General features: G+C 42.0%; 1 protein-coding gene across 1 annotated transcript in view; it reads right to left on the minus strand.

Annotated features, from left to right (window-relative positions):
- Positions 1-11,497: 11,497 nt before the first annotated feature.
- The window catches only part of hectd2 (HECT domain containing 2), a 36,623-nt gene continuing 34,474 nt past the window's right edge, over positions 11,498-13,646 (minus strand). Inside the window, exons 20-21 of the mRNA XM_029764487.1 lie at positions 13,127-13,270; positions 11,498-12,956 (exon numbers count right to left, since the gene is read on the minus strand). Coding sequence (XP_029620347.1) covers positions 12,836-12,956; positions 13,127-13,270 — 265 coding nt within the window. The 3' untranslated portion in view covers positions 11,498-12,835. The remainder of the gene's footprint in view (positions 12,957-13,126; positions 13,271-13,646) is intronic.

Here is a 13,646-nt window from a genome sequence, read left to right on the forward strand (position 1 = left end):
GCCTTATTTCTATTACAGCATATTGTATGACTGTCATTCATATTCCATTCACCCAGCTCAATGTAACATCGATAGGTTTAGGCTATTTCAATTTTCCCTGCAACCATCATGAGGTTGCTACAACCTAGCCTTTGAATGAAAATTTACAACTTCAAGGTCAAGAGTATTTTGACTAATCAAGGTGTCAGACATTGAGTGACACAAGCAGTACCAGGTTACACACTCTTTTCTGCATCTAGTTGATCTAGGGTGTAATCATTAGTCCAACAGTTGCAAATAATAGTTTCTATTGGACAAATTCAAGTATGTATAGCCCGTTTCGTTCCATTTGGTTCCATTTAAGAAACGTTTTTCATCAGAATTGGCGGAATGAGTCCAATCCTGATCACAAGCAAACAGTTCACTTTCATAGCAGCCACATAAAAACAGCATGATCACTTTGCTCGTTGTATAGGCTGTATAATTCCTTCTCGCAACTATCTACGCACTCTCCTCCTCTCACCTTTTCCCTTCGTTTGTGGACTTCAGTGCACAACACATCAGCTTTCTGTGACCAGGCAAAAAAACCTTTCCAAGCAAAACTGTCATATCATGACTGCTTAACGCTACACACAGCCTACATCGTTGTCACGTCAAAGTCAACTAGAACTACCAGAACTAACGTGTTAGTAAACCCGCTACAATCATGCTACAGTGTACAGTCAGAAAGCAGTTTAGCAGTTACACCGGCAGGCCTTGTGAAAAGAATGTATAAAACCAAAAGCTTACCTTGACTTGGAAGAGTTCCAGTGTTGGATAGCCATAGCTAACATAGCATCCCTCTCTGTTTGAGTAGGCTAAACTAGCTAGCTGCATTTGCTAGCTAAGTGAAAGTAAATACAACCAAATAAAGCTCTCTCTCTCAATTCAATTCAATTCAGGGGCTTTATTGTCATGGAAAACATATGTTAACATTGCCAAAGCAAGTGAGGTAGATAATATACAAAAGTTAAATAAACAATAAAAATGAACAGTAAACATTTAACATAGAGAAGTTTCAAAAGAATAAAGACATTACAAATGTCATATTATGTATATATACAGTGTTGTAATGATGTACAAATGGTTAATGTACAAAAGGGAAAATAAATAAGCATAAAAATGGTTGTTTTTACAATGGTGTTTGTTCTTCACTGGTTGACCTTTTCTTGTGGCAACAGGTCACAAATCTTGCTGCGGTGATGGCACACTGTGGTATTTCACCCAGTAGATATGGGAGTTTATCAAAATCAGGTTTGTTTTCTAATTCTTTGTGGATCTGTGTAATCTGAGGGAAATATGTGTCTCTAATATGGTCATACATTGGGCAGGAGGTTAGGAAGTGCAGCTCAGTTTCCACCTCATTTTGTGGGCAGTGTGGACATAGCCTGTCTTCTCTTGAGAGCCATGTCTGCCTACGGCGGCCTTTCTCAATAGCAAGGCTATGCTCACTGAGTCTGTACATAGTCAAAGCTCTCCTTAAGTTTGGGTCAGACACAGTGGTCAGGTATTCTGCCACTGTGTACTCTCAGTTTAGGGCCAAATAGCATTCTAGTTTGCTCTGTTTTTATGTTAATTCTTTCCAATGTGTCAAGTAATTATCTTTTTTTTCTCATGATTTGGTTGGGTCTAATTGTGTTGCTGTCCTGTGGCTCTGTGGGGTGTGTTTGTGAACAAAGCCCCAGGACCAGCAGGCTTAGGGGACTCTTCTCCAGGTTCATCTCTCTGTAGGTGATGGCTTTGTTATGGAAGGTTTGGGAATCGCTTCCTTTTAGGTGGTTGTAGAATTTAACGGCTCTTTTCTGTATTTTGATCATTAGCGGGTATCGGCCTAATTCTGCTCTGCATGCATTATTTGGTGTTCTATGTTGTACACGGAGGATATTTTAGCAGAATTCTGCATGCAGTCTCAATTTGGTGTTTGTCCCATTTTGTGAATTCTTGGTTGGTGAGTGGACCCCAGACCTCACAACCATAAAGGGCAATGGGTTCTATAACTGATTCAAGTATTTTTAGCCAGATCCTAATTGGTATGTTGAATTTTATGTTCCTTTTGATGGCATAGAATGCCCTTCTTGCCTCTCAGATCGTTCACAGCTTTGTGGAAGTTACCTGTGGTGCTGATGTTTAGGCCAAGGTATGTATAGTTTTTTGTGTGCTCTAGGGCAACAGTGACTAGATGGAATTTGTATTTGTGGTCCTGGCGACTGGACCTTTTTTGGAACACCATTATTTTGGTCTTACTGAGATTTACTGTCAGGGCCCAGGTCTGGCAGAATCTGTGCAGAATATCTAGGTGCTTCTGTAGGCCCCCCTTCGTTGTTGACAGAAGCACCAGATCATCAGCAAACAGTAGACATTTGACTTCAGATTCTAGTAGGGTGAGGCCGGGTGCTGCAGACTTTTCTAGTGCCCACGCCAATTCGTTGATATATATGTTGAAGAGGGTGGGGCTTAAGCTGCATCCCTGTCTCACCCCATGGCCCTGTGGGAAGAAATGTGTGTGTATTTTGCCTATTTTAATTGCACACTTGTTGTTTGTGTACATGGATTTTATAATGTCGTATGTTTTACCCCCAACACCACTTTCCATCAATTTGTATAGCAGACCCTCATGCCAAATTGAGTCGAAGGCTTTTTTGAAATCAACAAAGCATGAGAAGACTTTGCCTTTGTTTTGGTTTGTTTGTTTGTCAATTAGGGTGTGCAGGGTGAATACATGGTCTGTTGTACATTAATTTGGTAAAAAGACAATTTGACATTTGCTCAGTACATTGTTTTTACTGAGGAAATGTACGAGTCTGCTGTTAATGATAATGCAGAGGATTTTCCCAAGGTTGCTGTTTACGCATATCCCACGGTAAGTTATTGGGGTCAAATTTGTGTCCAGTTTTGTGGATTGGGGTGATCAGTCCTTGGTTCCAAATATTGGGGAAGATGCCAGAGCTAAGGATAATGTTAAAGAGTTTTAGTATGGCCAATTGGAATTTGTTTTTATATTTTATATTTGTCTGTATATTTGATCATTTCATTGAGAATACCATCAACACCACATGCCTTTTTGGGTTGAAGGGTTTTCTCTCTTTCTCTCTTGCTTCTCCTTCATTTTGGAAGAAATTAATTTGTTCAAAACTGTTCAACTATTGTCTTTCTCTCTCTTTGAGTCAACTACTCACCAAATGTTGTGCAATGCAGTGCTATCTAGCTGTTGCTTATGCTTTCAGTACTAGATTCATTCTCTGATCTTTTGATTGGGTGGACAACATGTCAGTTCATGCTGCAAGAGCTCTGATAGGTTGGAGGACGTCCTCTGGAAGTTGTCATAACTACTGTATAACTCTATGGAGGGGGTGAGAACCATGAGCATCCTAGGTATTGTATTGAAGTCAATGTACCCAGAGGAGAACAGAAGCCAGATGTCCTCTGGCTACACCATGGTGCTACCCTACAGAGTGTTGTTGAGGCTACTGTAGACCATTGCAAAACAGTGTGTTTTAAAAAATGATTTGGTGGCATGAATATATTTAATATAGTTTTATCTAAAAAGGATAACTTTTTTCATGTTTTATTATTTTTATTTTTATGAAATTCACTGGGGAGGATGGTCCTCCCCTTTCTCCTCTGAGGAGCCTCCACTGCTGCCCGCCTATGGAATCAAAGGCCCATCTAACTGATTCGTTCTGGTGCCTGCCCGGCTATATTTAGAAAGCATATCAGTCATTTCAAGCCCTATTCCTCCAGTTTTGTTGAATAGGAAATGCATCATATAAAATATTTCATATTTTTATCATATGTGAACTACATGTATGTACTTCAGTTGTGTCCTCAAAAGTTAGTACACCTCAGAAATGTACAGTGCATTCGGCAAGTATTCAGACCCCTTGACTTATTCCACATTTTGTTTAGTTTCAGCCTTATTCGAAAATGTATGACATTTTTTTCTCATCCATCTACACACAATACCCCATAATGACAAAGCGAAAACATGTTTTCATAATTTTTTTCAAATGTATTACAAAAAAAACAAAACAGAAATGACTTATTTACATAAGCATTCAGACCCTTTGCTATGAGACTCGAAATTGAGCTCAGGTGCATCCTGTTTCCATTGATCATCCTTGAGACGTTTCTACAACTTGATTGGAGGCCAACTGTGATAAATTAAATTGATTGGACATGATTTGGAAAGGCACACACCTGTCTATATAAGGTCTCAACGTTGACAGTGCATGTCATAGCAAAAACCAAGCCATGAGGTCGAAGGAATTGTCCGTAGAGCTCCAAGACAGGATTGTGTTGAGGCACAGATATGGGGTTAGGGTACCAAAACATTTCTGCAGCATTGAAGGTCCCCAAGAATGCAGTGGCCTCCATCATTCTTAAATGGAAGAAGTTTGGAACTATTTTTCTTCCACTGGTCCTGGGGCCCTTGTTAAGGTCAATGGCATTATGAACATTACCCTGTATCAGGACATTTTAGCCAAAAACCTGGTTGCCTCTGTCAAGAGACTGAAACTTGGCCGCACGTGCATCTTCCAGCAAGACAATAACCCCAAGCACACATCAAAAATCCACAAAGAAATGGTTAATTGACCACAAAATCAACATTTTGCAAGTCTCCCGACATTGAAAACCTGTGGCTTGAATTGAAGAGGGCCATAAGCGCAGACAAAGGATATCAAGGATCTGGAAAGATTATGTATGGAGGAATGGTCTAAGATCCCCAATGAGCTCGCCAATCTAATAAAACATTTGACCAAAAAGACTCAGTGCAGTTATCCTCGCAGGGTTAGGTATTGAAAAGTATTGAAAACAGGGGTGCCAATAATGTTGACAATTTTGAGAAAAATAAACTTAGCAAAAAAAAAACGGCCCTTTTTCAGGACCCTGTCTTTCAAAGATAATTTGTAAAAATCCAAATAACTTCACAGATCTTCATTGTAAAAGGTTTAAACACTGTTTCCCATGCCTATTCAATGAACCATAAACAATTAATGAACATGCACCTGTAGCTGTCAGAGCAGCTCACAGATCTCTGCACCTGTACATAGCCCATCTTTAATTTAGCCCAAACTACTACCTCTTCCCCTACTGTATTTATTTATTTTATTTATTTTGCTCCTTTGCACCATATTATTTATATTTTAACTTTGAACTTTCTTCAAACTACAAATCTACCATTCCAGTGTTTTTCTTGCCATACTTTATTTACTTTGCCACCATGGCATTTTTTTGCCTTTACCTCCCTTATCTCACATCATTTGCTCACATTGTATATAGTCTTATTTTTTCTACTGCATCATTGATTGTATGTTGTTTTACTCCATGTGTAACTCTGTGTTTTTGTATGTTGTCGAACTGCTTTGCTTTATCTTGGCCAGGTCGCAATTGTAAATGAGAACTTGTTCTCAACTTGCCTACCTGGTTAAATAAAGGTGAAATAAATAAATAAAATAAATAAAAAGAACGGTGGTTAAGACTCTAACAGCTTACAGACGGTAGACAATTAAGGTCAGTTCTGAAAACTTAGTACACTAAAAAGGCCTTTCTACAGTCTCTGAAAAACACCAAAAGAAAGATGCCCAGGGTCCCTGCTCATCTGCGTGAACGTGCCTTAGGCATGCTGCAAGGAGGCATGAGGACTGCAGATGTGGCCAGGGAAATAAATTGCAATGTCCGTACTGTGAGACACCTAAGACAGCGCTATAGGGAGGCAGGACGGACAGCTGATCGTCCTCACAGTGGCAGACCACGTGTAACAACACCTGCACAGGATCGGTACATCCGAACATCACACCTGCGGGACAGGTATAGGATGGCAACAACAACTGCCCGAGTTACACCAGGAAGGCACAATCCCTCCATCAGTGCTCAGGCAGTCCGCAATAGGCTGAGAGAAGTTGGACTGAGGGCTTGTAGGCCTGTTGTAAGGCAGGTCCTCACCAGAAATTACCGGCAACAACGTCGATCTGTGGGCACAAACCCACCATCACTAGACTGGCAAAAAGGGCTCTTCACTGACGAGTCGCGGTTTTGTCTCACCAGGGGTGATTCGTGGTCGGATTCGTGTTTATCGTCGAAGGAATGAGCGTTACACCGAGGCCTGTACTCTGAAGCGGGATCGATTTGGAGGTGGAGGGTCCGTCATGGTCTGGGGCGGTGTGTCACAGCATCATCGGACTGAGCTTGTTGTCATTGCAGGCAATCTCAACGCTGTGCGTTACAGGGAAGACCTCCTCCTCCCTCATGTGGTACCCTTCCTGCAGGCTCATCCTGACATGACCCTCCAGCATGACAATGCCACCAGCCATACTACTCGTTCTGTGCGTGATTTCCTGCAAGACAGGAATGTCAGTGTTCTGCCGTGGCCAGTGAAGGGCCCGGATCTCAATCCCATTGAGCACGTCTGGGACCTGTTGGATCGGAGGGTGAGGGCTAAGGCCATTCCCCCCAGAAATGTCCTGGAACTTGCAGGTGCCTTGGTGGAAGAGTGGGGTAACATCTCACAGCAAGAACTGGCAAATCTGGTGCAGTCCATGAGGAAGAGATGCACTGCAGTACTTAATGCAGCTGGTGGCCACACCAGATATTGACTGTTACTTTTGACCCCCCCACGTTATTCCATTTCTGTTAGTCACATGTCTGTAGAACTTGTTCAGTTGTGTATCAATTTTTGAATCTTGTTATGTTCATACAAATATTTACACGTTAAGTTTGCTGAAAATAAATGCTGTTGACAGTGAGAGGATGTTTCTTTTTTTGCTGAGTTTATATATTACTTGTTAAACAAAATGCCTTTCTCTGAGAAATTGTATAAAAAAATATGATATTCAAAGTTTTTAGCATACAATACAGCTCAGCATTTGCTTTATTGATTGTATACAGTATTTTTTGTTCCTTTATCAAGGGTGCCAACAATTTGATTGGTATGTTTTCTACAGTGCAGGATATTTATTTAACCTTTATTTAACTGGGCAAGTCAATTAAGAACAAATTGTTATTTTACAATGGCGGCCTACCCCGGCCAAACCCGGTATGGTATGTATTCATTTGTGGATGTCGATCATCCATTTCACATGATATGTTACGAATTGCAATTAATACCATATGTTTTGAATTTCCAATATATATGAAATGTTACGAATTCCAATTCCAATAACGTTAGGAGTTAGGTTAAAGGGTTAGGGTTAGGTGAAGAGTTAGCTAACATGCTAAGTAATTGCAAATTAGCTAAAAAGTAGTAAGTTGTTGCTAATTAGCTAAAATTGTCTGTGATAAGATTCGAACATGCAACCTATTGGTTGCTAGATGTTTTTGTTATATCAATGATGTCAATGATGTCGCTCTTGCTGCTGGTGAGTCTCTGATCCACCTCTACGCAGACGACACCATTCTGTATACTTCTGGCCCTTTTTTGGACACCTCCAGACGAGCTTCAATGCCGTACAACTCTTCTTCCGTGGCCTCCAACTGCTCTTAAATACAAGGAAAACTAAATGCATGCTCTTCAACCGATCGCTGACTGCACCTGCCCGCCCATCCAGCATCACTACTCTGGACGGTTCTGACTTAGAATATGTGGACAACTACAAATACCTAGGTGTCTGGTTAGACTGTAAACTCTCCTTCCAGACTCACATCAAACATCTCCAATCCAAAGTTAAATCTAGAATTGGCTTCCTATTTCGCAACAAAGCATCTTTCACTCATGCTGCCAAACATACCCTCGTAAAACCGACCATCCTACCGATCCTCGACTTCGGCGATGTAATTTACAAAATAGCCTCTAGTACCCTACTCAATAAATTGGATGCAGTCTACCACAGTGCCATCCGTTTTGTCACCAAAGCCCCATATACTACCCACCACTGCGACCTGAACGCTCTCATTGGCTGGCCCTCGCTTCATACTCGTCGCCAAACCGACTGGTTCCAGGTCATCTACAAGACCCTGCTAGGTAAAGTTTCCCCTTATCGCAGCTCGCTGGTCACCATAGCAGCACCCACCTGTAGCACGCGCACCAGCAGGTATATTTCACTGTTCATCCCCAAAGCCAATTCCTCCTTCGGCCGCCTCTCTTTCCAGTTCTCTGCTGCCAATGACTGGAATGAACTACAAAAATCTCTAAAACTGGAAACACTTATCTCCCTCACTAGCTTTAAGCACCAGCTGTCAGAGCAGCTCACAGATTACTGCACCTGTACATAGCCCATCTATAATTTAGCCCAAACAACTACCTCTTCCCCTACTGTATTCATTTATTTATTTTGCTCCTTTGCACCCCATTATTTCTATTTCTACTTTGCACTTTCTTCCACTGCAAATCTACGATTCCAGTGTTTTACTTGCTATATTGTATTTACTTCGCCACCATGGCCTTCTTTGCCTTTACCTCCCTTATCTCACCTCATTTGCTCACTTTGTATATAGACTTATTTTTCTACTGTATTATTGACTGTATGTTTGTTTTACTCCATGTGTAACTCTGTGTTGTTGTATGTGTCAAACTGCTTTGCTTTATCTTGGCCAGGTAGCAATTGTAAATGAGAACTTGTTCTCAACTTGCCTACCTGGTAAAGGTGAAATAAATAAATAAAAAATATGACCAGCAATCCATCGCCCTTTTGTTGTTGCTTTAAATCAAATCAAATCACATTTTATTGGTCACATACACATGGTTAGCAGATGTTAATGCGAGTGTAGCGAAATGCTTATGCTTCTAGTTCCAACAATGCAGTAATATCTAACAAGTAATCTAACAATTTCACAACGACTACCTAATTCATACAAATGTAAAGGGATGAATAAGAATATGTACATATAAATATATGGATGAGCAATGGCCGAACGGCATGGGCAAGATGCAGTAGATGGTATAGAATACAGTATATACATATGAGAGGAGTAATGTAGGATATGTAAACATTATTAAAGTGGCGTTTTTTAAAGTGACTAGTGATACCTTTACTAAATACATTTCTTAAAGTGACCAGAGATTTGAGTCTGTATGTTGGCAGCAGCCTCTCTATGCTAGTGATGGCTGTTTAACAGTCTGATGACCTTGAGATAGAAGCTGTTTTTCTGTCTCTTGGTCCCAGCTTTGATGCACCTCTACTGACCTCGCCTTCTGGATGATTGCGGAGTGAACAGGCAGTGGCTCAGGTGGTTGTTGCCCTTGATGATCTTTTGGCCTTCCTGTGACATCAGGTGCTGTAGGTGTCCTGGAGGGCAGGTAGTTTGCCCCCGGTGATGCGTTGTGCAGACCACACTACACTTTGGAGAGCATTGCGGTTGAGGGCGGTGCTGTTGCCGTACCAGGTGGTGATACAGCCCAACAGGATGCTCTCGATTGTGCATCTGTAAAAGTTTGTGAGTGTTTTAGGTGACAAGCCAAATTTCTTCAGCCTCCTGAGGTTGAAGAGGCGCTGTTGCGCCTACTTAACCACATTATCTGTGTGGGTGGACCATTTCAGTTTGTCCGTGATGTGTACACCGAGGAGCTTAAAACTTTCAACCTTCTCCACTACAGTCCCATTGATGTGGATGGGGGGGGGTGCTCCCTCTGCTCTTTCCTGAAGTCCACAATCATCTCCTTTGTTTTGTTGACGTTGAGAGAGAGGTCATTTTCCTGACACCACACTCCGAGGGCCCTCACCTCCTCCTTGTAGGCCATCTCGTCGTTGTTGGTAATCAAGCCTACCACTGTAGTGTTGTCTGCAATCTTGACGATTGAGTTGGAGGCGTGCATGGCCACACAGTTATGGGTGAACAGGGAGTACAGTAGAGGGCTGAGAACGCACCCTTGTGGGGCCCCAGTGTTGAGGATCAGCGGGGTGGAAATGTTGTTTCCTACCTCCACCACCTGGGGGCGGCCCATCAGAAAGTCCAGGACCCAATTGTACAGGTTGGGGTTGAGACCCAGGGCCTCCAGCTTAATGATGAGTTTGGAGGGTACTATGGTGTTGAATGCTGAGCTGTAGTCAATGAAGAGCATTCTTACATAGGTATTCCTCTTGTCCAGATGGGATAGCAGTGTGATTGCATCGTCTGTGGACCTATTGGGGTGGTAAGCAAATTGGAGTGGGTCTAGGGTATCAGGTAGGGTGGAGGTGATATGATCCTTGACTACTCTCTCAAAGCACTTCACGATGACAGAAGTGAGTGCTACGGGGCAATAGTCATTTAGTTCAGTTACCTTAGCTTTCTTGGGAACAGGAACAATGGTGGCCATCTTGAAGCATGTGGGGACAGCAGACCGGGATAGGGATTGATTGAATATGTCCGTAAACACACCAGCCAGCTGGTTTGTGCATGCTCTGAGGATGCGGCTAGGGATGCCGTCTTTGCCGGGCAGCCTTGCGAGGGTTAACACGTTTAGATGTTTTACTCACGTTGGCCACGGTGAAGGAGAGCCCACAGGCTTTGGTAGCAGGCTGTGTTCGTGGCACTGTATTAACCTCAAAGCGAGTAAAGAAGTTGTTTAATTTATCTGGGAGCAAGACATCAATGTCCGCGAAGGAGCTGGTTTTCTTTTTGTAATCCGTGATTGACTGTGGACCCTGCCACATACGTCTTGTGTTTGAGCCATTGAATTGTGACTCTACTTTGTCTCTATACTTATGCTTTGCTTGTTTGATTGCCTTGCGGAGGGAATAACTACACTGTTTGTATTCGGTCATGTTTCCAGTCGCATTGCCATGAATAAAAGCGGTGGTTTGCGCTTTCAGTTTTGCACGAATGCTGCCATCAATCCACAGTTTCTGATTAGGGAAGGTTTTAATAGTCACAGTGGGTACAACATCTCCGATGCACTTGCTAATAAACTTGCTCACTGAGTCAGCATATACATCAATGTTATTGTTTGAGGCGACCCGGAACATATCCCAGTCCACGTGATCGAAGCAATCTTGAAGTGTGGAATCCGATTGGTCAGACCAGCGTTCGATAGACCTGAGCACAGGTGTTTCCTGTTTTAGTTTCTGCCTATAGGATGGGAGCAACATGGAGTCATGGTCAGATTTGCCGAAGGGAGGGCGGGGGAAGGCTTTGTATGCATCGCGGAAGTTAGAGTAGCAGTTGTCTCATGTAACCATACCAAACATAAAATATCTAACTAATTTGAGTGTCCCAGATTTGTTTACTATGTTAGTATAGTCCAGTCTAGTCTATAAGACAAAGCTGATATTTTAAACAACTTCCATTACATGACAGTTGGTGGTATGTATTTCAACTTCACTTTCTCACTGTTGGGGAGAACTATAAACAGCTGACATGGGCCCATAAATCAAAATAACAGCTTGCTCCTGTGACAGAAGCACAGGTAGTCTTTCTGTACTGTAAGTGTCCATTCTCTGAGGAGAGAGTGATGAGGGAGGCCTAAATCTAAGGCAAGATCTTCTAACCCTGGTAAACTTGGTTACTATGACGCTAAATGAAACAGGAGTGACACTTACATAACGGATCGGTTTTAACAAATACCTTTTTTTAAATATTTGATTTTATTTGATAAACAATACAAAATATACACATACAAACGACGGCATACAAAAATCCACAACTTCACCCCTGCCCAGACCCACTAGCACACACCCCCATCTCCAGCACCCGCATCCCTTTCCGCACCATGGCCTCAAACTGCACCATTTTGATTCTCTCCGTCACCCATGCACTATAACTATTTTTAAATAATAAAGCAGTTTACCTTTCCACTGCGTTAACAAATACCTTATGTTTCTTATCAAGATCATAATTTCAGAAGAGTCGTACAGTACATGAAATGTGGACATCCTGAGAGTGAGCTAACTACTACAACACAAGAGGTGTCACTTTACAATAGACATCGCTTTACAACCGCATTAAATTATATAGTTCCCGACACTGTACAGTTCATACACCCGTTTTATCATTCTAACCTGCAGGTGTGTGAGGTCCATAGAACTCTTATTTGCCTTGATATCAATCATGATCCTATTGGTGTTTTGTAACCATTTCATGCAATATGCCAAATGTACCAAGCGTATCCATAAGACGTAATCTGTATCGAGAGGCATTACCGACAATTGGGGAGCAAAAGAGGTATACCCAAAGTTCTCACATTAACAGTGGTCATAAACCAGCACAACTACTGTAACATGATAAAACTCTACTGAAGCTTGATTCCCTTTCAGGCTCTAACATTAAAACATCCTGAAAGGATCGTCTAAAAAGTCTGCTCACAAATAACACAACAGGAACTTCTTCCAAATGTTTTAAAACCACTGAGACCTCTGACAACAAAATATATTAGTATAAATACCAATGAGACAATCTCTGTGTTCATAATTTACCAACAGTCTCAGAATGAGTTCAATCTTAAGCCTGAAAAGGCCTTCGTCAAAGACAGAGAGTACAGATACTGTGTTCAGGAAGAGAGATGGGCTCTGTCACTAAGAACCTACACCTCAGTACTGACAGACTGTCTAGATATTTTATCAGAGTCCAAAACAGCCCGGATCTAACTTACATTCAACCCCTTACTTTAATAAACTACTTCATTGTTACTGGACTGGGCAGAACCTTTTCCATGTCCATTTCCATTTCCAAAAGGCAAAGGTATTTAGAGCACAAACACAAGTGCTCTGAAAGCTTTACCTGTAATATAACGTTTCACTCATATTTCTATACAAACAGACTGGTTAAGTTAATTGCTAAAAACATTTGAAGCGGAGAGCTTACTGGTATACCAATAGCATGTCTGAACATATCCAAATGTACACACCCTACTGACAGCAAAACAAGATAAATGACAGTTTCACCATTGTGGTTTGTAGATCAGAGTTCACTCCAGTCCAAACCCTTCTGCGTTTGAAATGGCAATAGTTAACTTCTGCTTCAGTTCTTTTTTATTTTTGTATGTTGGCAGGCAGATCTGGTTGAAACATGTGTGAGATATAGGCAACCTGGCGAGGAAGAAAAGGTAAATTATGAATTCACGTTTGTTCAAAGTTGCTGTTCGATATAAATCAAATGTGACAATAGCAACTGATTAAAGGAGGTCTGCTTTTAGTACTTTTCAAAATGTTTACAATTAATAAGAAAGAACACAGTGAGGACATCTGCAGTATCTCACCAGTCGGTGGATGCATCAATCTTGGAGATTTTGAAGTTGAGGTCGGCCATTCCTCCCACAGGGACACGGTCACTTCCTGTTGAGAAATGGAGCAGCTTCTTCTGGAGCTCCAGAGGGAAGGCCAGCACCACATCCCAGAATGCCCTGACCACAGAGACAGACAATTTAACTCATTAGATGCATTACCTACAGAAAGTATTTTTTAAAAATATTTTTTTAATTGAATATTTAAAAAATCCTAAATACTTGCAGTGAAGCCGCTCAACAACTACATCACATTAGTCATCTAACAGATCGCCACACAGAAGCAACCAGGGTCAACGCCCTGATCAAGGGCACATCGACAGATCTCCCACAAGGTCAAAAACGGGGACCCGAACCAGCAATCCATCAACCACCGGCCCAAGCTCCCAACCACCAGGCCACCAGCCCTCCAAGATCTCCCCCCACAGTTCCCCAAGAGCTGCCCCTTAACCATCTGAGACCCCACCCCCACCAGTCCCCCAGTTGCAAACCGTAG

The sequence above is a fragment of the Salmo trutta genome, chromosome 10 (assembly GCF_901001165.1).
Source record: "Salmo trutta chromosome 10, fSalTru1.1, whole genome shotgun sequence".
NCBI classification, from domain to species: domain Eukaryota; kingdom Metazoa; phylum Chordata; class Actinopteri; order Salmoniformes; family Salmonidae; genus Salmo; species Salmo trutta.